Consider the following 27,500-nt stretch of genomic DNA (forward strand, 5'->3'; position numbering starts at 1 on the left):
CCATCAACAACATCATCAACAACATCATCATCATCATCATCAACATCATCATCATCATCATCATCAACATCATCATCATCATCAACAATATCTTCATCATCATCTTCTTCTTCATCATCTTCATCATCATCATCATCAACAACATCATCAACATCAACAACAATATCTTCATCATCATCTTCATCATCATCAGCATCATCATCTTCATCATCTTCATCATCAACATCATCATCATAATAATAATCATCATCATCATCAACAACATATCATCAACATCATCATCATCATCAACATCATCATCAACATCATCAACATCAACAATATCATCATCATCATCTTCATCATCATCATCATCATCATCCATGACACACTCTCACATTGGCGGCGGTGTGTGGTCTTGCAGCGTTCCCACTCCCGAGGCGTTGGAAAGCAAGGGGAGGGAAGGCACTCGGAACGACCCCCACGGCCCTCCCTGCTTCAAACCTGCCCCCTGTCTCACTCTCCTCTGCTCAAACCCCAAGCGTAAGTGTTTGTGATGATGACGACGGTGGTGGTACTGATGACAGTGATGATGATGATGATATTATTCATGATCTGTATTATTGTTATTATCTTTTACCTTACTTATTATCATCATTATCATTATTGTTGTTTTGTATTTTTTGTGATTTTTTTTTTTTTTACCTAACCCTAACAAATGGGTCGTCTGCAGGGAAAAGCAAGGGAGAGAACTATTCGTCCAGCGTGAGTGAATGGCTTTCCACTGCAGTGGAGGAACCAGTGATCTTACAGCTGCTCACTTTGGTCTGCTCAGGCCCAGCTGTAAGTTCATTTCAGTCTCAGAACTAAGCCGAGCGTTGGCTTAGCAACCAACAAACAAAGTAAGGCCATTGTGTTTTGCTGTGCAGTGGCTGGTGCCTGTCTGTCTGTCGCCTGGCAGAAGGGAGACAACTGTGATTTCATTGTGGGAGGATATGCGAAAGGTATGTTATCACAGAATCACAGCAATGTTTGGCTATAGGCTGAAAGCCTTTTGCCCTCATAATCAGTGTCCATTTATGTGCTTTTGGATCACTTGTTGTGAACAGACCCTTGTTTAAATCTGGCATAGTGTATACTACATTTATCTGCAGCTCAATAAAGATTTAACCCTGTGGAAAATACATGGTCCTTAAACTTTTTGTCAATGTGATTTTTGAAGGCGTTTACCGATGGTGCATTGATGGTGTCATAGGAAAGGTTATTCCACAGATTTATGATACGGTTAGTAAAGAACTTGCGGAACTGGTTAGTTACGAAATTAGTTTTGTTTATTTTGAAGTTGTGCCCTCGAGTTTTATTGTAGTTAGCCATAGTAAACAAGGAAGAGGTGGTGCAAGGATCATAAATATTGTGCATGATCTTATATACTTCAATGAGATCACCTCTTAATCTTCTAAACTCTAGGCTAGGCAAGAAACTTTTTGAAGATGTTACCTTCTTCTTTCTTCGTCTTTTTCCCCCTCCCTTAATGGTGTGGAGAGTCACTGGGGGTGCTGCACACAAGAACTGTTCACAGTCCTTCTGAAAACGTTATACGGATGCCTACAACATTCACAGTTACAGGATCGACTTAGAGGTCGAGAAAAACGAACGAATCGAGGAGGCCGAGTCGAATCGAGTACACAGAATGTAAGAATACAATACAGACAAGTCGCATGCAGCAAAGTAAGGCCAAATGAATACGCTTAATAGCCAAAAAAAGCGTAAGACGAGACAGAGCGTAAACCTGACGATGGCGTGGAGAGCCTTGGCCAAAGGAATGATTCAGTGCTTATAGCTTTTGGAGGCGTTTGATTGGCTAAGAGCGGACCGGGCAAGATGGGTCGTCTTTTCACTGTTAGCCGCGCGAAATTTGGCCGAGCAGAGCAAACCGATAGGCCTAGTTTGCATCAGTTTGACATGGTAGGTATATGTATCACCAAACATGGAGTATAATACAAACTCCTCCTGTTGGCAGAAATAGGTATCCCCGATTATGATCTGGTTGATGAGCGTATAAATGTGGACAGATGATTTTGACATTCACTTTGTGAGATTAGTTCGGAGCATTTTTTTTTTGACTAGTTTTCATCAGACCATTTATCAATTTATTTTATCATTTCATTGCACAGTTCTAAAGATACTTTACACTGCAGCGTAATTGGAAAGCTGATTATTACAAGGTTGACACAGTATGCACGTTGTGTTGTGCTGATACTTCCGCTGTCTTGGCTGTCTCTGTATGATGAATGACCTTTTAGCATGATTGATTTTTGGCTTGAAATGGCCCACACGTGGTCAGTTGGGTTACAAGCAGCATGATTTTTTTTTTTTTTTTTTTTTTTTTTTTTTTTGCTGCCCCATCATCTGCACTGTTTCAGTGGCATTACTCCCACGCCGCTCATTTAGATTCCCCCATACACGGCCACACCTGGGTTCGTCCGTCGCAGTTCCAGCGTCGGCAGTCCGCAGAGAACCATCGATGTTAGGTCGCCAGGAGGCCACACACCAGAGGAGACCCAGCACTGCTGCTGAGTCACTTCGGTGGTGTTCAGTGGTGCCTGTTCTGATTTTACGCACTTAGGACACCACCTACTAAGCCCCCTACTAATGACAATAATGGCTTAGTTGCGGAGCCAGACTGAGTGAGCGTCCCTCCCAGAGTGGAGACTGCCACAACGTCCCTCAAATAACAGCCCCCGACGAATCCGCCGATACTGACGACATTGACAGGACTCTCCCCAGCAGCAGCATGATTTTTTATTTGATTCATATTTGCATCTGTATAACTGATGTAAACAACTACATTGGCAAAAACTGTGCTTTGTTAAAAAACAGAACCCCCCCCCCCCAAACAAACATAGAAACCGATATACATTGTCAAGAGAACTGAAGAGCGTTCTCTGTGAGGGACTGGCCTACATCAAGTGGAGTGATGACCTAGAGGTAACGCGTTTGCCTAGGAAGCGAGAGAATCTGAGCGCGCTGGTTCAAATCACGGCTGAGTCGCCGATATTTTCTCCCCCTCCACTAGACCTTGAGTGGTGGTCTGGACGCTATTCATTTGGACTGATGAGACGATAAACCGTGGTCCCGTGTGCAGCATGCACTTAGCGCACATAAAAGAACCCATGGCAACAACAGGGTTGTTCCTGGCAAAATTCTGTAGAAAAATCCACTTCGGTAGGAAAAACAAATAAAACTGCACGCAGGAAAAAATACAAAAAAAGGGGTGGCGCTGCAGTATAGCGACGCGCTCTCCCTGGGGAGAGCAGCCCTGAATTTCACACAGAGAAATCTGATGTGATAAAAAGAAATACAAATACAAATACATCAGGTTATCGGTTGTGCAAGTCGAGCCTTCTTCCCAAATGCCAGGCTCTGTGATGTCAGGCATCCTGTCTGTGGAGAGAAAAAAAGAACAAGAAAGAAGCAATGATCGCGACGGACTGATTGATTGCAGGGTTGAAAAAATTTAACACTTACTTGTTTCAGGTTTTAGAATTTTTACACTGACCTGTTTAGGGTTTGAAATTTTAATTTGAATTGTTTTAGGGTTTAAAAAATTGACACTGGCTTGTACAGGGTTAAAAGTTCTACAGTGACTTGTTTAAGGTTTTTGAATTTTTCACTGACTTGTTTATGTTTTAACATTTTACATGGATTTGTGTAAGGTTTTGAATTTTATACTGCCTTGTTCAGGGTTAAAAGGTTTCTGCTGACTTCAGTTTACGCTGATTTGTTTACATTCCAGTGTTTAGAGTTTTCTTCAGTTGACTTCTTACTCTTGAAAAAAGGTAATCAAATAAAAAATTGCATTTTGTTTTGTCTTTATCTATGTTTGTGGGCTGCGACTCTCATGTTTACTTGTATACACGAGCGGGCTTTTACGTGTCTGTTCTTACCCATGCCATGTAGGCAGCCATACTCCGTTTTCAGGGGGTGTGTTTTGCTTTAAAGATGGGTGTTTTATGGTTGGTGGGTTTTTTTTTTGTTTTTTTTCTTAAATTTGATCTTCATTCAATTACAGGATTCGTTCAGCTGTGGCATCTCTCCTCCACGTCACCGCTGGTTCGACGCTCACCCGACACGCTGTCGGCGGTGCGGTTTTTCTACGCCCACTACGGGGTGATGTCGGTCGACTGGAGCTGGTTGAACCCGACGTGGTTTGTGACGGGCAGCCTGGAGAACCAGATCAAGCTGTGGGACATGAAGGACACGCGCACCCCCTTGCTGGTCAATCCTGGTACTGCTCGCAGACAGACACGCTGATGCTGTTTTTTTTTTTTTAACTCACTCGGGACGACAAGTTTTCTCCCTTGCTTTTCCCCACAGACGGCCCATTTGTAAGGGTTTGGAAAAACATGACAAAAAAAATGCAAAATACAGAGTAAGAAAATGAAACTTTCAGAACTGGTTTATTATGTGTTGAGCTATTTCATAAAAAAAAAAAAATTTCTCATCTTATTTTAACAGTTTTGCCATATGTAGAAAATAATGCCAATTTTTCACCCTGAATCACCATACCCATGCTCGCTTTCTGCATTAAATTCACTTTCTTCTTCATTATCATCCACCTCTTCAATGTCCGACCCTTCAGTTTGTAGCATTTCAACTACTTTGGCAACACTAAAATGTTGCCGTCACTGCCTTGTTCGCTCCAAAACATTTTGAGAAAGAACCCGCTTTGCTAGCAGGCTGGCACGCGAGTAGACGACTGGTCAGTGACTTTGTCAGCGTGTGTGCGAGACGGGCCACACATGGCAGGCTGGCCAATCATACCATTCGATTGTGGAGTGACCCAGAATAGCGCAATCTGCTTGGCTAATCACAAAATCACGTGTACAGCTCGTGATGGATTTTTATTTCTTGAAAATGCTATTCCATTCCGTCGTCTGAAACCGAATACATTTCATGTAGGAATGCTCACGCATTCCTTCGTCTGGAGAGAGTTAAAGATCCTAAACAAGCTTACGCTTTGCACTCCCGCAAGTTTGAATTTCATCTCACTGCATTTGGACAAATCCACATAACAGCAGCATGACCCTGTGCACTAGTCAGTCCTTGAGTGACTTTGTGTACTTATCAGAGTGGATGTCTTGTGCAGAATTTTGCCAAATGACATTTGTGTACGTGTCAGAGTGGATGTCTTTGTGCAGAATTTTGCCAAATGACATTTGTGTACGTGTCAGAGTGGATGTCTGAGACGGGTGCAACAGCCGAGTGGTTAAAGCGTTGGACTGTCAATCTGAGGGTCCCGGGTTCGAATCACGGTGACGGCGTCTGGTGGGTGAAGGGTGGAGATTTTTATGATCTCCCAGGTCAACATATGTGCAGACCTGCTAGTGCCTGAACCCCCTTCGTGTGTATGTGCAAGCAGAAGATCAAATACGCACGTTAAAGATCCTGTGATCCATGTTGGTGTTCAGTGGGTTATGGAAACAAGAACATACCCAGCATGCACACCCCCGAAAATGGAGTATGGCTGCCTACATGGCGGGGTAAAAACGGTCATACATGTAAAAGCCCACTCGTGTGCATACGAGTGAACGCAGAAGAAGAAGAAGAGTGGATGTCTTCTGCAGAATTTTGCCAAATGACATTTGTGTACGTGTCAGAGTGTCAGAGTGGATGTCTTCTTCAGAATTTTGCCAGAGGACAGTACTTGCGTTGCCATGGGTTCTTATTAAGTGTGCCAAGTGGGTGCTGCACGTGTGATCTCAGTTTATCGTCTCGGCCGAAGGACGGGACGCTCAGGTTGATTTTCCAGTCAGACTTGCTGGTATTTTACAGTATTTGTATTTTGTATTTCTTTTTATCACAACAGATTTCTCTGTGTGAAATTCGGGCTGCTCTCCCCAGGGAGAGCGCGTCGCTATACTACAGCGCCACCCATTTTTTTGTATTTTTCCTGCGTGCAGTTTTATTTGTTTTTCCTGTTGACGTGGATTTTTCTACAGAATTTTGCCAGGAACAACCCTTTTGTTGCCGTGGGTTCTTTTACATGCACTAAGTGCATACTGCACACGGGACCTCGGTTTATCGTCTCATCCGAATGACTAGCGTCCAGACCACCACTCAAGGTCTAGTGGAGGGGGAGAAAATATCGACGGCTGAGCCGTGATTCGAACCAGCGCGCTCAGATTCTCTCGCTTCCTAGGCGGATGCGTTACCTCTAAGCCATCACTACACATGAGACTTGAAATGTACACGTTTTACAGTTATGTGAGACTCTGAAAACGTACGTTTTGCAGTTATACAGATTTAAAACGTTTACATTTTACAGCTACATTTGAGAGACATAAAACATACACATTTTACAATTATGATTAACGTTAGGCATAAAAATGTGCGCATTTTACAGCTATATTTGAGAGACATAGAAAATGCGCTTTTTATGCGTATACTTTAGACAAACCTCACACATTTTACATCTACACATGCACAATGAAAAGTGGCATGTTGTAAAGATAACCTGGAAGTGACAGACCTAAAAACATACACATTTTACAGCTGCACATGAGATTTGAAACGTACACATTTTACAGCTACACATGTACAGTGAAAAGTGGCATGGTGTGCAGATAACCTACAAGTGAAACACTCAGAAATACACACATTTTACATTTTTTCGTGTTACAATGAAAATTTGTATGTTGCGTAATAACCTGAAAGTGACAGACTTAAAACATACACATTTTACAGCTACCCATCAGACTTGAAACATACACATTTTACAGCTACCCATCAGACTTGAAACATACACATTTTACAGCTACCCATCAGACTTGAAACATACACATTTTACAGCTACCCATCAGACTTGAAACATACACATTTTACAGCTACCCATCAGACTTGAAACATACACATTTTACAGCTACCCATCAGACTTGAAACATACACATTTTACAGCTACCCATCAGACTTGAAACATACACATTTTACAGCTACACATACACATTTTACAGCTACCCATCAGACTTGAAAGATACACATTTTACAGCTACCCATCAGACTTGAAACATACACATTTTACAGCTACCCATCAGACTTGAAACATACACATTTTACAGCTACCCATCAGACTTAAAACATACACATTTTACAGCTACACATACACATTTTACAGCTACACATCAGACTTGAAACATACACATTTTACAGCTACACATCAGACTTGAAATATACACATTTTACAGCTACCCATCAGACTTCAAACATACACATTTTACAGCTACACATCAGACTTAAAACATACACATTTTACAGCTACACATCAGACTTAAAACATACACATTTTACAGCTACACATCAGACTTGAAACATACACATTTTACAGCTACCCATCAGACTTGAAACATACACATTTTACGGCTACGCACGTACAGTGAAATATGGCAAGGTGCGCAGATAACCTACAATTGACAACTCAGAAATGCACACATTTTGCAGCTGTACTTGTACAACGGAAATCTGCATGGTGTGCAGATAACCTGAAAGTGACAGACTTAAAACATACACAGCTACACATGAGACTTGAAGCAAACACATTTTGCAGCTACACAAGCACAGTGAAATGTGGCATGGTGTGTAGATAACTTCTTGTGAAAAACTCAGACATATACAGCTATGCATGTACGTAGAAAATTGTCATGGTGTGTAGATAACCTGAAAGTGAGAGACTTGAAACATAGACATTTTTCAACTACACATGAGACTCAAAACATACACATTTTTCAGCTACACATGAGACTCAAAACATACACATTTTTCAACTACACATGAGACTCAAAAACATACACATTTTACAGCTACTCATGTATATAATGAAATGTGGTGTGGTGCGCAGGTAACTTAAAAAAGTGACAAACTCAGAAGTACACATATTTGATAGCTATGCGTGTACAGAGTGACAAAGTTCAGAAATACACACATTTTACAGCTACACGTGTGCAGAGTGACAAACACAGAAATACACACATTTTACAGCTACACGTGTGCAGAGTGACAAACACAGAAATACACACATTTTACAGCTACACGTGTACAGAGTGACAAACTCAGAAATACACACATTTTACAGCTACACGTGTGCAGTGAAACTTGGTGTGTTGTGTGCAGACATCCTGCTGTATGAGAAGGGGCCGACACGTGCCGTGTCCTATAACTGTTCCTCCATCGATGCCGTCATGTTCGCCGACGATCAGCGTGATGTGTAATTCCCTTTCTTTTAAAAACAGTCATTGATTATTTATTATCTGTTTTGTTGTTGTTGTTGTGTGTGTGTGTGTGTGTGTGTGTGTTTGTATGTGTGTGTGTGTATGTGCTGCGTGTGATAAATGTATGTGTGTGGGTGTAGGTGTGGGTGTATATATTAGACATATATATATTTATGACTCGTGTGTAGGTATGAGTGCATCTGTGTGTGTGTGTGTGTGTGTGTGTTGTGTGTGTGTGTTGTGTGTGTGATATAAATGTGTGTTGGTGGGTGTATGTGTGGGTGTATATGTTTGACATATATATATATATATGACTCGTGTGTAGGTATGAGTGCATTGTAATCATGTGTACTGTTGAACAATCAAAGATGACGGGCACAATAGCCGAGTGGTTAAAGCGTTGGACTGTCAATCTGAGGGCGCCTGGTGGGTAAAGGGTGGAGATTTTTACAATCTCCCAGGTCAACATATGTGCAGACCTGCCAGTGCCTGAACCCCCTTCGTGTGTATATGCAAGCAGAAAATCAAATACGCATGTTAAAGATCCTGTAATCCATGTCAGCGTTCGGTGGGTTGTGGAAACAAGAACATACCCAGCATGCACACCCACGAAAACGGAGTATGGCTGCCTACATGGCGGGGTAAAAACGGTCATACACGTAAAAGCCCACTCGTGTGCATACGAGTGAACGCAGAAGAAGAAGAAGAAGAAGAACAATCAAAGATTATTGAGACCAGATGGCCTGAGGATGAGCTGTGTGTCCCAGGATCTCGGGGGCAGTGTACGGCATAAACCTGTCTAACGGGCTGCCGCGAGGAGCTGAGGCCAGGAGGCTTCATACCACGCTGGCCAGACACGCTGCCTGTGTGTGGGTATGTCTGACTCTGTGTGTGTGTGTTGTGTGTGTGTGTGTTGTGTGTGTGTTTGTGTGTGTGTGTGTGTGTGTTAATTTCTATGTGTGTGTGTGTGTGTGTATGGGTATGTCAATGTCTGTGTGTGTGTGTGTGTGTTAATTTCTATGTGTGTGTGTTTTGTTATGCCAGTGTCTGTGTGTGTGTGTGTGTGTGTGTGTGTGTGTGTGTGTGTGTGTGTGTGTGAATTTCTGTGTGTGTGTCAGTCTGTGTGTGTGTGTCTGTGTGTATGTCAGTCTGTGTGTGTGGGTGGATGGGATGGGGTGGGAGTGTTGGGAGGAGTCTGTAAATCTGTGTGTGTGTGTTTGGGGTGGGGGGTGGGGGCTTGTTATGTAAATCTTTGTGCTTATTGGTTGGTATGTAAATCTGTGTGTTGGGGGGGGGGAGGTGGGAAGTATGTCAGTCTGTGTGTGGGTTGGGGTGGGGTGGGGAGGGTGTATGTGGATCTCTATGCCTGTGTGTGTGTATGTAAACCTTTGTGTCGTTGTGTGGGGGTGGGGGGGTATGTAAATGTGTGTGCCTGTGTATGTGTATGTAAATCTGTGTGCACATGTGTGTGTGTGTATGTGTGTGTGTGAGTGCAACCCATTTCTGTGTGGGATTCAAACCCATGAATGCTTGCTTCCCGGTCAGGTGAGCGGAGTGATGGCCTAGAGGTAATGCGTCCGCTTAGGAAGCGAGAGAATCTGAGCGCGCTGGTTCAAATCACGGCTCAGCCGTCGATATTTTCTCCCCCTCCACTAGACCTCGAGTGGTGGTCTGGACGCTAGTCATTCGGATGAGACGATCAACCGAGGTCCCGTGTGCAGCATGCACTTAGCGCACGTAAAAGAACCCACGGCAACAAAAGGGTTGTTCCTAGCAAAATTCTGTAGAAAAATCCACTTTGATAGGAAAAACAAATAAAACTGCACGCAGGAAAAAGTAACAAAAAAATGGGTGGCGCTGTAGTGTAGCGACGCGCTCTCCCTGGGGAGAGCAGCCCGAATTTCACACAGATAAATCTGTTGTGATAAAAAGAAATACAAAAATACAAAAAAAACCCCCCCAAAAAATACCACAAGGCCACCCCCCGACATAGAACACTGAACCAGCAAAAATAGATGTTGTTGTGTGGAGCAGGTGTTGTAGTGTCACGTGCCTGTGACTATCATAAATGATATATGCGCATGCGGTGTGAGCGTTTGGTGCGGAGAGCCTAGATGAAGGCTGCCGGTGAATTTGTGCGTTACGTATTATTTGGTTTATTAAAACCTGTTAAAAACCTTTACACTTTGAGTTGTGTGTGCGAGAGTCACTGGAGTGTGATGCGACAGACACTGGCTGCAGTGAAAACACTACAGGTGTGTTTATCAGATATTTGTATTTGTATTTGTATTTGCATTTCTTTTTATCACAACAGATTTCTCAGTGTGAAATTCGGGCTGCTCTCCCCAGGGAGAGCGTGTTGCTACACTACAGCACCACCCATTTTTTGTATATTTTTCTGCGTGCAGTTTTATTTGTGCTTCGTATAGAAGTGGATTTTTTCTGCAGAATTTTGCCAGTGACAACCCTTTTGTTGCTGTGGGTTCCTTTACGTGCGCTAAGTGCATGCTGCACATGGGACCTCGGTTTGTCGTCTCATCCGAATGACCAGCGTCCAGACCACCACTCAAGGTCTAGTGGAGGGGGAGAAAATATCAGCGGCTCAGCCGTGATTCGAACCAGCACGCTCAGATTCTCTCGCTTCCTAGGCAAACGTGTTACCCCCCAGGTCCCTCCAGCAGCAGTCCCCCCATGAATCTGCCAGCACTGAAGACCTTGGCAGGACTCAGTGGAAGCGTTGAAGTGGAGGGGTGACGGGCGCAATAGCCGAATGGTTATAGCGTTGGACTGTCAATCTGAGGGTCTCAGGTTCGAATCACGGTGACGGCGCCTGGTGGGTAAAGGGTGGAGATTTTTCCGATCTCCCAGGTCAACATATGTGCAGACCTGCTAGTGCCTAAACCCCCTTCGTGTGTATATGCAAGCAGAAGATCAAATATGCACATTAAAGATCCTGTAATCCATGTCAGCGTTGGGTGGGTTATGGAAACAAAAACATACCCAGCATGCACACCCCCGAAAACAGAGTATGGCTGCCTACATGGCGGGGTAAAAACGGTCATACACGTAGAGGCCCACTCGTGTGCATACGAGTGAACGCAGAAGAAGTAGAGGGGTATTGAAACTGAGGTGACAGGGAGAGCAGGGTATGAAGGGCCACATAATTAATTTTTTGGGGGACTGTTTTTTATCTTGATGATGAAGAAGGAGGTGGGATACAGTCATTGTTGGATTGCTCTGACTTGACTCGTGCAGTAGTGTGTGTGTGTGTGTGGGGGGTTTGTGTGTGTGTGTGACTGCGTGTGTGTGTGTTAGTGTGTGTGTGTGTGTGTGTGTGTGTGTGTGTGTGTGTGGGTTTGTGTGTGTGTGTGTGTGTGTTCATGTGTGTGTGTGTGTTTATATGTGTGTGTGTATGTGTGTGTGTGTTAGTGTGTATGTGTGTGTGCATGTGTGTGTGTGTGTGTTTATATGATAATGTGTGTATGTTTATGTGTGTGTGTGTATGTGTGTGGATTGTGTGTGTGTGTGTGTGTGTTTATATGATTATGTGTGTCTGTTTATGTGTGTGTGTGTGTGTGTGTGGATGCGTGTGTGTGTGTGTGTGTGTGTTTATATGATAATGTGTGTATGTTTATGTGTTTGTGTGTATGTGTGTGGATTGTGTGTGTGTGCGTGTGTGTTTATATGATTATGTGTGTCTGTTTATGTGTGTGTGTGTATGTGTGTGGGGTGGTGGGGTGTATGTCAGTCTGTGTGTGTTGTGTGCGGGTTTTGTAAATGGCGTGTTTTTTTTGTGTGTGTGGGAGTATGCGAATCTCTTTTGTTATATCTCTGTGTGTGGTGTGCAGTCCATAAGTTGCAGCCCCTGGCACGGCATGGTGGCATCAGGGGACAGCACTGGGCTGATGTATCTGTCATCATGTGTGTTAGTGTGTATGTGTGTGTGTGTGTGTGTGTGTTTGTGTGTTTGTGTTGTGTGTGTGTGTGTGTGTGTGTGTGTGTGTGTGTGGGTTCATGTGTGTGTTTATATGTGTGTGTGTTCATGTGTATGTGTGTGTGTGTGCGTGTGTGTTTATATGTGTGTGTGTATGTGTGTGTGTGTGTGTATGTGTTAGTGTGTATGTGTGTGTGCATGTGTTTGTGTGTGTATGTGTGTTTATATGATTATATATGTCTGGTTATGTGTGTGTGGGTATGTGTGTGGATGTGTGTGTGTGTGTGTGTGAGTTTATATGATTATGTGTGTCTGTTTGTGTATGTGTGTGGATTGTGTGTGTGTGTGTGTGTTTATATGATAATGTGTGTATGTTTATGTGTGTGTGTGTATGTGTGTGGGGTGGTGGGGGGGGGGGGGGTGTATGTCAGTCTGTGTGTGTTGTGTGTGGGTTTTGTAAACGGTGTGTTTTTTTTTTTGTGTGTGTGGGAGTATGCGAATCTCTTTTGTTATATCTCTGTGTGTGGTGTGCAGTCCATAAGTTGCAGCCCCTGGCACGGCATGGTGGCGTCAGGGGACAGCACTGGGCTGATGTATCTGTCATCATGTGTGTTAGTGTGTATGTGTGTGTGTGTGCGTGTGTGGGTTTATGTTCATGTGTGTGTTTATATGTGTGTGTGTGTTAGTGTGTATGTGTGTATGTGTTAGTGTGTATGTGTGTGTGCATGTGTTTGTGTGTGTATGTGTGTTTATATGATTATATGTGTCTGGTTATGTGTGTATGTGTGTGGATGTGTGTGGATGTGTGTGTGTGTGTGTGTGTGAGTTTATATGATTATGTGTGTCTGTTTATGTATGTGTGTGTGTGTGTGTGTGTGTGTGTGTGTGTGTGTGGATGCGTGTGTGTGTGTGGATGCGTGTGTGTGTGTGTGTGTATGCATATAGGGGGTGGAGGGGTGGGGGGGGGTATGTCAGTCTGTGTGTGTTGTGTGCGGGTTTTGTAAACGGTGTGTTTTTTTGTGTGTGTGTGTGAGTATGTGAATCTCTTTTGTTATATCTCTGTGTGTGTGTGTGGTGTACAGTCCATAAGTTGCAGCCCCTGGCACGGCATGGTGGCGTCAGGGGACAGCACTGGGCTGATGTATCTGTCATCGTGCTCCCCCCTCCTCTTCCCCTACGTGAAGGGCATCACCAGAGTTCGCAAAGGGGTGGTGAGTACACGGCAGCAGCAGTTGGTTTCTCTCTTTCTCTCTCTCTCTCTCTCTCTCTCTCTCCTCCTTCTTCCCTCTTTGTTTAAATTAAGTCTGTTAATGTCGTCAAGCAACAGTAAGGACGTTTGTGATTTTTCCTTGTTTCTGTATAAGGCTTTCAAACTTAGAGAAATAGTCACTTCGTGAAATGAATATAATTATGTTTTGTTATCTGCATTTATGCTTGTTTGCTTATGTTGTCTTATTGAGTTGTATAATGTTCATATTAACCCCTTCATTTGGGGCTGAGGCCTATATGTGAATAAACCATTCCGTTCCGTTCCGTTCTCTCTCTCTCTCTTTTTCCAAATGATTTTAGATTTAGGTTTGGGCTTTCAGATATTGCAATTCATCATTTTCGATACACACAGCATAGTGATCATGATCTTATTTGTCCATTGTGCACAAATCGCAGAAGAAAACGAATTACATTTCATGTTTTTGTTGTCCAAAGTTATGTGAACTAAGGTATAATTTCATACCCGAGAAATATTTCTCTCAGCCTTCTATGTTTAAACTAGTTTTGCTTATGACGTCATGTCGTGAAGAGGGAAGTCCGACAGTTTGCAACTTATCTATACAAAGCATTCAAAATCCGGTCATTTAATTTAATATATGAATTATTAATTTTCTCTCCAAGGGAGAGAGAGCCAGTCATGCACCAGATATGACTGCAGTTTCGACGGGCGCAATAGCTGAGTGGTTAAAGCGTTGGACTTTCAATCTAAGGGTCCAGGGTTCAAATCAAGGTGATGGCGCCTGGTGGGTAAAGGGTGGAGATTTTTACAATCTCCCAGGTCAACATATGTGCAGACCTGCTAGTGCCTGAACCCCCTTTGTGTGTATACGCAAGCAGAAGATCAAATACGCACATTAAAGATCCTGTAATCCATGTCAGCGTTCGGTGGGTTATGGAAACAAGAACATACCCAGCATGCACACTCCCGAAAATGGAGTATGGCTGCCTACATGGTGGAGTAAAAACGGTCATACACGTAAAAGCCCACTCATGTACATACGAGTGAACGTGGGAGTTGCAGCCCATGAATACAGAAGAAGAAGAAGAAGTATTGTGTTATCGTCTCCCCCTTGTCCTAACCCCTACCCCTGCTGTGTGTCGACAGCCCGTGTTCACCACCACCTGCACGCAGAAGAAACAAGGGGAGGGCACCTGCCCCGATGAGGAAGAAGGTAAGGGGGGGGGGTGTGTGTGTGTGTGGGGGGGGGGTGTGGGGGCGAGGGAGAGGGTGGAGTGGAGGGGTTGGGAGGAGGAGGAGGAGGAGGAAGATAGCTGCTGCTGCCAGTTTATCTGTTCTGCCAGTGGACAGAATGAGCAGGGGGTGGGGTGTGTATGTATGTGTGTGTGTGTGTGTGTGTGTGTGTGTGTGTGTGAATTCACATGATGAGAGAAAGTGGGGAGGAGGAAGATTGGGGGTGGGGTGTTAATCAACATTTTCAGGGAGTGTGGGTGTTCGCCCAATATTTCAGGGAGTGTGGGTGTTTGGTGGCGTTTTTTGGGGTGTGTGCATTTGTTAGGCGATGTTTTCAGCGAGTGTGGGTGTTGTTAACTAGGATTTTCGGGGAGTGTGGGTGTTGTTCAGGGAGTGTGGTTGTTGTTAACTAGATTTTCAGGGAGTGTGGGTGTTAACTAAAATTTTTCGGGGAGTGTGGGTGTTAGCTAAGATTTTCAGGAAGATTTTCAGGGAGTGTGGATGTTAACCAAGATTTTCAGGAAAATTTTCGGGGAATGTGGGTGTTGTTAACTAGATTTTCAGGGAGTGTGGGTGTTGACTAAGATTTTCAGGAAGGTTTTCGGGGAGTGTGGGTGTTAACTAACATTTTCGGGGAGTGTGGGTGTTTTGGTAAATGTGGGTGTTAACTAACATTTTCTGTTAGTGTGGGTGTTGACTTACATTTTCTATTAGTGTGGGTGTTGACTTACATTTTCCATTAGTGTGGGTGTTGACTTACATTTTCTATTAATGTGGGTGTTGACTTACATTTTCTATTAATGTGGGTGGCAGAATCGGTTCGGCATTGGACGGGTGCAATAGCCGAGTGGTTAAAGCATTGGACTTTCAATCTGAGGGTCCCGGGTTCGAATCACGGTGACAGCGCCTGGTGGATAAAGGGTGGAGATTTTTCCGATCTCCCAGGTCAACATATGTGCAGACCTGCTAGTGCCTGAACCCCCTTCGTGTGTATACGCAAGCAGAAGATCAAATACGCACGTTAAAGATCCTGTAATCCTTGTCAGCGTTCGGTGGGTTATGGAAACAAGAACATACCCAGCATGCACACCTCTGAAAGCGGAGTATGCTGCCTACATTGAGGGTTAAAAAACGGTCATACATGTAAAAAGTCCACTCGTGTATATACGAGTGAACGTGGGAGTTGCAGCCCACGAACGCAGAAGAAGAAGAAGGTTAGGCATTGGATCTGTGATCCAGTGATCAGGTGTAGCATGGAGTGGTGTCCTTGGCAGAGGTACAGCGGAAGAAGAGGATTGGGCCCCCAGCCTTGCTGTGCTGAGTCCTAGACACAGTTAATTTGAATTCTCTGCCCCTGTTGCCATAAATGCTATGGGACCTTTTCGCTTTAACTCACTCCGGACGAATAGTTCTCTCCCTTGCTTTTCCCTACAGACGACCCATTTGTCAGGGTTAGGAAAAAAATCACAAAAAATACAAAAAGTAAAGTAACTGAATGAAACTCATGTACTTGACCCACTGACCCCTCTCCTCACGTCGTGTGAACGCCCACCCCCCTCCCTCTTCACTGATTTCAGAAGCTGAATCACTATCAGTATCTACTTGCTGGTAGCTTTCTTCACTGCAGATACTTTATTCGTCTTCATCATCCTCGTCGATGTTGAAAACTTCAGTTTGAAGCTTTTCAATCACTTCAGCAGTGGTAAAAGCCGCTGTCTTGATCTACTCATCTAGTTTGCTCCAAAAATTTCCACTTGCATCGCCTGCGACGCCATTTTCGATATGTTTGCAGATTAGCTTGTCATGTGGGGTCCTGAACTCGCTGGCTCGCTGTGGAGTTTGTTGTTACAGAATCTCATGAAGAAACTTTCTGTTTGACTCTTGACACGTTTGCAATGCCCGGTGTAGCTGTGATTGTTATGCTACCCCATGAGGAAAACGTGGAAAAAAATTTAATTGTCGAAACCACTATAGCGTTTCGTCGTCCGGAATGCTACCTTACGTCAGGAACGCCATAGCGTTCCATCATCCGGAGTGAGTTAAACTCTTGTCAGCACATTACTTTTATTCAGGAAAATCAGTCACACCACTTGAAAATGACAAAATGTGGTAATTTCTCTTTGAAATCATGCTACACTGATCGTGTTTCACCAAGGTTCAACAGCCAAAGGGGTTAACAAAGCCTCAGCAGTGAAGTGTTCCACTTGATTGAATTCAGATTGACGGGCTCAGTAGCCGAGTGGTTAAAGCGTGGGACTTTCAATCTGAGGGTCCCGGGTTCGAATCGCGGTGACTGCGCCTGGTGGGTAAAGGGTGGAGATTTTTACGATCTCCCAGGTCAACATATGTGCAGACCTGCTAGTGCCTGAACCCCCTTCGTGTGTATACGCAAGCAGATCAAATATGCACGTTAAAGATCCCGTAATCCATGTTGGTGTTTGGTGGGTTATGGAAACAAGAACATACCCAGCATGCACACCCCCGAAAGCGGAGTATGGCTGCCTACATGGCGGGGTAAAAACGGTCATGCACGTAAAAGCCCACATGCGTATATGTGAGTGAACGTGGGAGTTGCAGCCCACGAACGCAGAAGAAGAAGAAGAAGAAGAAGAAGAAGAAGAATTCAGATTGAAAAGTGGGTGTGTGTGTGTGGACAAAGGAGCATGTATCTCACCGTCCCCGTCACACCATCTTGTTTCTCTCTCTGTTCCACAGAGGCGACGTCCGATGATGTAATCACGTCGGCAGAAGGTCTGCAGGTTACCTTCAGTGACCAGAACATGGAGGTATGAATGTGTGAGCCTTCTGTGCCTGTGTGTGATGTGTGTTTTGTATTTGTATTTGCATTTGATTTCTTTTTATCACAGCAGATTTCTCTGTGTGAAATTCAGGCTGCTCTCCCCAGGGAGAGCGCGTCGCTACACTACAGCGCCACCCATTCTTTTGGTATTTTTTCCTGCTTGCGGTTTTATTTGTTTTTCCTATTGAAGTGGACTTTTCTACAGAATTTTGCCAGGAACAACCCTTTTGTTGCCATGGGTTCTTTTACGTGCATGCTGCACATGGGACCTCGGTTTATTGTCTCATCTGAATGGCTAGTGTCCAGACCACCACTCAAGGTCTAGTGGAGGGGGAGAAAATATTGGCAGCTGAGCTGTGATTCGAACTAGCACGCTCAGATTCTCTCGCTTCCTAGGCAGACGCATTACCTCTAGGCCATCACTCCATTGTGTGTGTGTGAGCATACATTTGTGTACACTATCGTTCATATTGAAATATACGAGTACAACACTGACACAGAAAGAATGCAGACTGCGTCATCTGAAGGTCTACCAAGAACATGTACAACACTGCGTAAATCAACTTCTTTATTTTTTCTTGTTGTTGTCCCTTTTCCCCTCAGCACTGTGGCAGGCTCTGTTCTTACAAAAGCAAATGATGCATCTTACACGCTTCAGTAGCATCCTGCTTTTATCTGGGATGATTGATTAACGCAGTAATGAACTGAGAATCGTCTCATCTGAATGGTGTGATGGCCTAGAGGTAACGCGTCCGCCTAGGAAGCGAGAGAATCTGAACGTGCTGGTTCGAATCATGGCTTAGCCACTGATATTTTCTCCCCCTCCACTAGACCTTGAGTGGTGGTCTGGACGCTAGTCATTCGGATGAGACGATAAACCGAGGTCCTGTGTGCAGCATGCACTTTGCGCACGTAAAAGAACCCACGGCAACAAAAAGGTTGTTCCTGGCAAAATTCTGTAGAAAAATCCACTTTGATAGGAAAAACAAATACAACTGCACGCAGGAAAAAAAAGAAAAAAAAGAAAAAAAAAGGGTGGTGCTGTAGTATAGCGACGCGCTCTCCCTTGGGAGAGCAGCCCGAATTTCACACAGAGAAAGCTGTTGTGATAGAAAGAAATACAAATACAAATACAAAGCAACCAGACAATTCTGAACGGAACTGAAGGACACGCGGTCTCCAGTCTGGATGGGGGCACTGCCTCAGTCTGACTCCACGACTAAGCGGTTGTTGTCGTCGTCGTCAGTAGAGGGACTCAGTTGATGGTATCCTGTGTTTGTTGAATCAGAACGGGCACTACTGAACACGACAGAGTTACTCAGCAGGCAGTGCAGGGTCTCCTCTGGTGCATGGCCTCCTAGCGACCTAACATCGATAGTTCCCTGTGGATTGGTGGCACGAAGACTGCAGCTTCAGACAAACCTGGGTGGTGGCTGTGTAGAGGGGACTTGGAACGAGTGGGGGACTGATGAACGTATCCTAAAGAGACTCTATACGGGGAGAGTCCGACCTGTAGTTGAGTACGGGACATCAGCATGGGCATCAGCTGCAAAGTCTAACCTCGACTATCTCAACAAGATACAGAACCAAGCTCAGCGTGTCATAACTGGCGCCATGAGATCCACCCCAATCCTGAAGATGGAGGAAACCACTGGGGTACAGTCACTGGAGGACAGAAGGGACACAGATCCTCATCCAGGCAGCAAAATTTAAATGCCTTGAAAACCATCCAATGAACAACAGAATGAGCAGACCCACCAAGAGCCGGCTGAAAAGAGGCAGCTTCATCCACCAGTCAAGACGCATTGAAAGACAAACCCCAGTCTTGATGGAACACGAAGCAAAGCTTATCCCGGCAAATGTCACCAACCCATCTTGGAAGAGGCAGGTGTTCCCAACAGTCGTCACCAGCATTCCCGGAGTGGAGAAAAGAGGAACACAGTCAGACACCCAAAGGAAGGCCCTGGCCATGCAGTACATCTGCAACCAGTACCCCCAGGAAGACTGGACCAATGTCTTCACAGATGGCTCTGCCACAGAAGCAACGAGGGATGGTGGAGCTGGAATCTTCCTCCGATACAAAGACGGAGATGAAGAAATTGCAATCCCAACAGGAAAATACTCCACCAACTTCTGAGCTGAGCGAGAAGCCATCTGTGAGGCAGCCACAACAGTCTTGCAGAACTCCACAAGAACAGGGCAGGTGGTGGTGTTCTCAGACGCTCTCTCCGTACTCCAAGCCCTCATGAACTCCCACTGCAATGAACAGAACCATCTCACTTCAGCCCTAGTTGCCCTGAGTGCCAGAGTGGAGAAAGTGGTGATACAATGGGTACCAGCACACTGTGGCATCAGAGGCAATGAAAAAGCGGACATTCTGGCAAAAGACGGTGCACAGAAGGAGCAGGCCAACAAACTGGTGTCATACGATGAAATCAAGACAATCATCAAGGCACAGCAAGGAATAAAGTGGCGCCTCCAGCACCCCAAATATAACCCAGAAGACAGATACCATTTGCTGGAACGACGGGAACAAGTCAAGATCTTACGCCTGAGGACTGGACACAACCGCCTGCTCCACCACATGCACACAAAATTGGGCATTGGACAGAGTGGAGAGTGCCCTTGTGGTGAGGGACCAATGACAACCGACCACATCCTTCAAGACTGTATGACGCATGCAGCATCCAGGAGGAAGTACTGGCCAGCACTGACAGCAGTGGAAGCCAAACTGTACGGCACCCTGGAGGAGCTGCGATGGACGGCAGCCTTCATCAAGGACACCGGGCTGCTCATCTAACGGGAGGCAGCCTTCATCGAGGACACCGGGCTGCTCATCTAACGGGAGGCAGCCTTCATCGAGGACACCGGGCTGCTCATCTAACGGGAGGCAGCCGGGCTGCTCATCTAATGGGAGGCAGCCTTCATCGAGGACACCGGGCTGCTCATCTAATGGGAGGCAGCCTTCATCGAGGACACCGGGCTGCTCATCTAACGGGAGGCAGCCTTCATCGAGGACATCGGGCTGCTCATCTAACGGGAGGCAGCCTTCATCGAGGACACCGGGCTGCTCATCTAACGGGAGGCAGCCTTCATCGAGGACACCGGGCTGCTTATCTAACGGGAGGCAGCCTTCATCGAGGACACCGGGCTGCTCATCTAACGGGAGGCAGCCTTCATCGAGGACACCGGGCTGCTCATCTAACGGGAGGCAGCCTTCATCGAGGACACCGGGCTGCTCATCTAACGGGAGGCGAACGAGGAAGAAGAAGAAGAGGAATGAGTGGTGGGAGAGAGTAAGGCCTCTGAAACTGTGCAGGTGATGGGCAGTGAAAAACAAGACAAGCAAACAAAAAAACAACATGAAAAAAAAAAACCCAATGCAAAGAATACCACAAAAATTGAAGGACATGCATAACACACACACACACACACACACACACACACACACACACACACATCTATCTATCTATATCTCTATGCATCATAAACCAATGCAAAGAACACCACAAAAATTGAAGGACATGGATAACACACACACACTTACACATATCTATCTATCTATCTATATCTCTATGCATCATCTGCCTATATTTACTTACACACACGCACACACACACACACACACACTTCCCTCTCTTTCTCTCTCTCTCTCTTTATCTGTTACTGTCTCTGTCTCTCTCTCTGTGTAAAATAATTGTTAACCTTTCTCATTCTTTCTCCCCTTTCCCTTCCCCCCCCCCCCCCCCCCCCACCCCCGCCCCCCCTGTCTCTCCAGCCTTTTCTTAAAGTTTTGCATGCGCATTGGCACAACATGCGTTCTCACACCTGCACCCTACCCTTCCCAAGAACACCCAGAAACTCCCCACACATTGAATGAATCACTTCGACGGGCGCAATAGCCGAGTGGTTAAAGCGTTGGACTGTCAATCTGAGGGTCCCGGGTTCGAATCACGGTGACGGCGCCTGGTGGGTAAAGGGTGGAGATTTTTACGATGTCCCAGGTCAACGTATGTGCAGACCTGCTAGTCTGGTGCCTGAACCCCCTTCGTGTGTATATGCAAGCAGAAGATCAAATACGTTAAAGATCCTGTAATCCATGTCAGCGTTCGGTGGGTTATGGAAACAAGAACATACCCAGCATGCACCCCCCCGAAAACGGAGTATGGCTGCCTGCATGGCGGGGTAAAAACGGTCATACACGTAAAAGCCCACTTGTGTGCATACGAGTGAACGCAGAAGAAGAAGAAGAAGAAGAATGAATTTCTTCAGTTTTGAGCGAATGAGTCTGAACATCACCACGTCTCTGTACGTTCACAGAATGTGCACGTATCTAGGATGTATGTCTAGTATATATGTTATGTTTATCTGGTATGTATGTTCAAGGAATGTGCACATATCTAGTATCTTTATCTAGTATGTATGTATACCTAGTATGTGTTTTATTTGCTATGAATACGTGTGTGTGTGTGTGTGTGTGTGTGTGTGTGTGTGTGCGCATGCATGTGTATGTGTGTGTGCCTGTGTGCGCGTTGTGAACATGTGTATGTGTGTGCTTCACCGCTTATGAATGTGTATTTGTATCTGCATGTGTGTGACTGTATGCATGTATGTGTGTGTGTGAATAGAATAGAATAGAATAGATTTTATTGTCATGAAACCGTAAGGTTTATAAGACACAATTGCAATGGTAAATGAATGAACGAATGAAAAACACACAATTTATCAATCAGTTAATGCGGTAAATTGCAGCAACATTCATACACAAATTTTCCTAATCTTGTTTGTGTGTGTGTGTGTGTGTGTGTGTGTGTGTGTGTGAACTCTGTGTGTATGTGTGTGTCTCCCTGTCTGTCTGCATGTGTGACTATGAACGTTTGTGTGTGTGTGACTGTATGCATGTGTGTCTGTGTGTGCCTGTCTGTCTGTCTGTCTGTCTGCATGTGTGACAATGAATGTGTGTGTGTGTGTGTGTGTGACTGTGAACATATGTGTGTGTGTGTGTGTGTTTACAGGTGGAGAAGGATTTCATTAAAAGAGACCGAGAGGATTCGTATACTCGAACACACGTTGGTTCCTTTAAGGCTGAGGATATTTATGTGGTCAGTGACGATGTGGATTGATGGGTGTATTGTATTGTATTGTATTGTATTGTAGTGCAGTGTATTGTATTGTAGTGCATTGCATTGTATTGTATTGCATTGCATTGAATTGCATTGCATTGCATTGTGCTCAACTGTACTCAGCTGTTGTATTATATTTGTATTGTATTGTATTGTATTGTGCTCAACTGTACTCAGCTATTGTATTGTATTGTATTTGTATTGTATTGTATTGTATTGCATTGTATTGCATTGTATTGTATTGTGCTCAACTGTACTCAGCTAATATCACAGATTGACATAAATTTACCGCTGGGCCAACAGCAAAGTGAGAGCTGTATTATCAGTGGTTTATTGCAGTTGGAAATCGTTTACAGCTTTGTCTGAGAAGGACTATGACTCTCAAACTAGGAGGCAAGATTGCACTGGCTCTTAGTGCTGCAGCCTTTGGGGGCTAGGTGGCCTTTGGGAACCATCCCCAATGCCGACTGTCCTAAAAACCCTCTTTGGCCGAGAGAGTGGGGATGTAACTTGGGCAAGACACTCTCCGCTATAATCAAATTCTAGCCTAGATAGTTGGGACAGCAGTTACCTCCTCACCTGTTCTGATGGTCATAGCTGAAGGCAACTATCACACATGTACTGTATTTTACTGTGCTGAACTGTGCTGTACTGTACTGTCCTGTGTTGTGCTGTATTGTATTGTATTGTATTACTTTGTATTGTCTTCTCATTTCTTTTCTGTTGAACTATTCCTCAGCAGGGAAGGCATTCTTCTTCCACTGGATTCAGGTCTTCTCTGGAAAACCCACTTCTTTAAAGTAATGTAGAGAGCAACGAAACACCGCTTCCTTGTTCTCATTGTGTACTCCTTTGTGTGTGTGTGTGTGTGTGTGTGAAGAGAGTATGTGGAGTGATGGCCTAGAGGTAACGCGTCCGCCTAGGAAGCGAGAGAATCTGAGCGCGCTGCTTCGAATCACGGCTCAGCCGTCGATATTTTCTCCCCCTCCACTAGACCTTGAGTGGTGGTCTGGACGCTAGTCTTTCGGATGAGACGATAAACCGAGGTCCCGTGTGCAGCATGCACTTAGCGCACGTAAAAGAACCCACGGCAACAAAAGGGTTGTTCCTGGCAAAATTCTGTAGAAAAATCCACTGCGATAGGAAAAACAAATAAAACTGCAAGCAGGAAAAAATACAAAAAAAAAAAAAAAAAAATGGGTGGGGCTGTAGTGTAGCGACGCGCTCTCCCTGGGGAGAGCAGCCCGAATTTCACACAGAGAAATCTGTTGTGATAAAAAGAAATACAAATACAAATACAAAATGTGTACGTGTGTGTGTCTATTTTCCCATCGTTGTAAAGCATCCAGAGCTCTATGTAGGGAATAGATGCTAGATGAATTCATATGATTATTATTGTTACTTCCTCCTCCTTCTTAATCATCAATATAAAAAAAAACAACCCTGTTCCACATTATATGACCTGCCACGCCCTGCTCTCATGGTGACGTCAGTTTTGCTACCCCTCCGCTTCCATGCTTGGGGTGAGTCATGTCAAGGTCTTCAGATTCATGGGTGGACTGCCGTTGGAGGGGCACGGTGGTGATCTCCACTCAAGGGGCGACGCTCACTCAGTCTGGCTCTGCCACTAAGCCGTTATTGTCGTTAATAGGGGGCGTAGTAGGTGGTGTCCTAAGTACGTTAAATCAGAACAGGCACCACTGAACACCACCAAAGTGACTCAGCGGCAGTGCAGGGTCTTCTCTGGTCTGTTGGCGACCTAACGTCGATGGTTCCCTGTGGACTGCCGACACTGGGGCTGAGACAGACAAACCGGGGTATGACCCGTGTGTGGGGGTCTGTCTACATTGCTTTAGAGCGTGTGCCCATCTATGTCTGATATGTATGTCAGAGTTTTTTAATCTATCGGACTTGCTTGAGAGTACATGTCTTATCAATGTGTGATATGGAGTGATGGCCTAGAGGTAACGCGTCCGCCTAGGAAGCGAGAGAATCTGAACGCGCTGGTTCGAATCACGGCTCAGCCGCCGGTATTTTCTCCCCCTCCACAAGACCTTGAGTGGTGGTCTGGACGCTAGTCATTCGGATGAGACGATAAACCGAGGTCCCATGTGCGGCACGCGCTTAGCGCACGTAAAAGAACCCACGGCAACAAAAGGGTTGTCCTGGCAAAATTCTGTAGAAAAATCCACTTTGATAGGAAAAACAAATAAAACTGCATGCAGGAAAAAAATACAAAAAATGTGTGGCGCTGTATGTAGCGATGCGCTGTCCCTGGGGAGAGCAGCCCGAATTTCACTCAGAGAAACCTGCTGTGATAAAAAGAAATACAAATACAATACAAATACAAATACTTATTTCTGAGTTTTTGAGTCTGTCATTCTTGCTTGAGAGTACACGGTCCATCAATGTGCGTTACTTATTTCTGGGTGTTTTTAGTCTGTGATTCTTGTCTTAAGAGTGCATGTCTGTCATTGTCTCATGTGTATTTCTGAATTTTTTTTTTTAGTCTATCATTGTCGCTGTATGGTGAACATCTGTCCCTGTCTGATAGATATTTCTTAGTTTTTGAGTCTTCAGTCTTGCTGTAGTGCATATGTACATCTTATCTGGTATGGATTTCTGCATTTTTGAGTCAGTTGTTTTGCTTTGTAGTACATGTCTAGCAATTTTTTTATATGTTTTTCTGAGTTTTTGAGTTTGTCATTCTTGCTTTAGGGCATGTATCTGTCTGATTTACGATTTAGAGTTTTTGAGTCTGTCTGTGACGGGCGCAATAGCCGAGTGGTTAAAGCGTTGGACTGTCAATCTGAGGGTCCCGGGTTCGAATCACGGTGATGGCGCCTGGTGGGTAAAGGGGTGGAGATTTTTACGATCTCCCAGGTCAACATATGTGCAGACCTGCTAGTGCCTGAACCCTCTTTGTGTGTATATTGCATAGCAGAAGATCAGATACGCACGTTAAAGATCCTGTAATCCATGTCAGCGTTCGGTGGGTTATGGAACAAGAAACATACCCAGGCATGCACACCCACGAAAACGGAGTTTGGCTGCCTACATGGCGGGGGTAAAAACGGTCATACACGTAGAAGCCCACTCGTGGGCATACAAGTGAACGCAGAAGAAGAAGAAGAAGAAGAATCTATCAGACTTGCTTGAGAGTACATGTCTTATCAATGTGTGATACTTATTTCTGAGTTTTTGAGTCTGTCATTCTTGCTTGAGAGTACACGTCCATCAATGTGCGTTACTTATTCTTGGGTGTTTTTTAGTCTGTGATTCTTGTCTTAAGAGTGCATGTCTGTCAGTGTCTCATGTGTATTTCTGAATTTTTTTTTTAGTCTATCAGGTCGCTTTATGGTGAACATCTGTCCATGTCTGATAGATTATTTCTTAGTTTTTGAGTCCTTCAGTAGAGCTGTAGAGCATATGTACATCTGTATCTGGTATGGAGTTCTGCATTTTTGAGTCTGTTGGTTTTGCTTTATAGTACATGTCTATCAATGTTTGATATGTATTTCTGAGTTTTTGAGTTTGTCCATTCTTATCGTTAGAGTATATATAGTGTCTGATTTACGATTTAGAGTTTTGAATCTATCTGTGTCACTTTAGAGTATACATCTGTCAGTGTCTGATATGTATTTGTGGGTTTTTGAGTCAGTTGATCTTTCTTCAGGGTACACATCTATCAATGTCTGATTTACATATGTGAGTTTTTGAGTCTGCCAGTCTTGCTTTAGAGTTGTTTTTTTTTCCTATCAATGTCTGAAATGTATTTCTAAGGTGTTTAAAAAAAAAAAAATTTAAGTCCATCTGTCTTGCTATAGAGAACACATCTTAATCTGTCGGATTTTTATTTCTAGGATTCGAGTCTGTCAACCGTACTTTAAGAGCTGCCATTGCAGAATTGATTTGGCGTTGGATTTCTGATCAAGTGGTCACCAATGATTGTTTTGTATTGTATTGTATTTCTCATTTTTGTCACAACAGATTTCTCTGTGTGAAATTTGGGCTGCTCTCTCCCCAGAGAGAGTGCATCGCTACACTGAGAGCGCCACCCCCCCTTTTTTTTTTTCTCCTGTGTGCAGTTTTATTTGTTTTTCCTATCAAAGTGGATTTTTCTACAAAATTTTGCCAGGGACAACCCCATTTGTTGCCGTGGGATCTTTTTTACGATGTGCTAGTGCATGCTGCACACAAGGACCCTTCGGTTTATCCTCTCATCCGAATGACCAGTGTGCCCAGACCACCACTCAAAGTTAGTGGAGGGGGGGAGAAAGAAATATTGGCGACGTACCGGAGATATCGAACCAGCACACGTTTCAGGTTCACCCTCCTCGCTTCCTAGGTGGACATGTTACCCTACGCCATCCCTCTACTCAGGGTTTAAGCTCCCAGTATTTTCGGCATGGTTTGTGTCCCTTGGGCAAGGCGGCACAGCACCTCCGATTTTCCCTCACTCCATTCAGGTGTGAATGGTTACCTGACCTAGACAGGGCCTGGACTCCATCCAGGTGTGAATGGTTACCCTGACATAGGGCTGTGGCCCTGACCTCCATCCAGGGTGTGGAAATGGTTACCTGACATAGGGCTTGGGGCCTCCACTTTCATTCCAGGTGTGAATGGTTACCTGACATAGGCTGGGGGCCTTGACATCCATCCAGTGTGAATGGTTACCTGACATAGGGCTGGGGGGCCTCACTTCATTCCAGGTGTGAATGGTTCCTGACATTTAGGGGCTGGGGCCCTGACTCCATCCAGGTGTTGTGAATGGGTTCCCTGACATAGGGCTGGGGCCTCACTTCATCCAGGTGTGAATGGTTACCTGACATAGGGCAGGGGCCCTGACTCCATCCAGGTGTGAATGGGTTACCTGACCATAGGGTTGGGGCCTGACTCCTCCAGGGTGTGAATGGTTACCCTGACATAGGGTTGGTGC

At 44.8% G+C, this 27,500-nt stretch overlaps 1 protein-coding gene across 1 annotated transcript in view; it reads left to right on the forward strand.

Moving 5' to 3' along the window:
• The window catches only part of LOC143291118 (uncharacterized), a 57,459-nt gene that overhangs the window by 28,750 nt on the left and 1,209 nt on the right, over window positions 1-27,500 (forward strand). The window contains exons 13-21 of the mRNA XM_076600747.1: window positions 404-522; window positions 909-983; window positions 4,052-4,267; window positions 8,146-8,239; window positions 9,011-9,116; window positions 13,260-13,388; window positions 14,552-14,618; window positions 17,354-17,424; window positions 22,454-22,540. Of these exons, the coding sequence (XP_076456862.1) occupies window positions 404-522; window positions 909-983; window positions 4,052-4,267; window positions 8,146-8,239; window positions 9,011-9,116; window positions 13,260-13,388; window positions 14,552-14,618; window positions 17,354-17,424; window positions 22,454-22,540 (964 nt within the window). The remainder of the gene's footprint in view (window positions 1-403; window positions 523-908; window positions 984-4,051; window positions 4,268-8,145; window positions 8,240-9,010; window positions 9,117-13,259; window positions 13,389-14,551; window positions 14,619-17,353; window positions 17,425-22,453; window positions 22,541-27,500) is intronic.

The sequence above is a fragment of the Babylonia areolata genome, chromosome 16, assembly GCF_041734735.1.
Source record: "Babylonia areolata isolate BAREFJ2019XMU chromosome 16, ASM4173473v1, whole genome shotgun sequence".
Taxonomy (NCBI): Eukaryota; Metazoa; Mollusca; class Gastropoda; order Neogastropoda; family Buccinidae; genus Babylonia; species Babylonia areolata.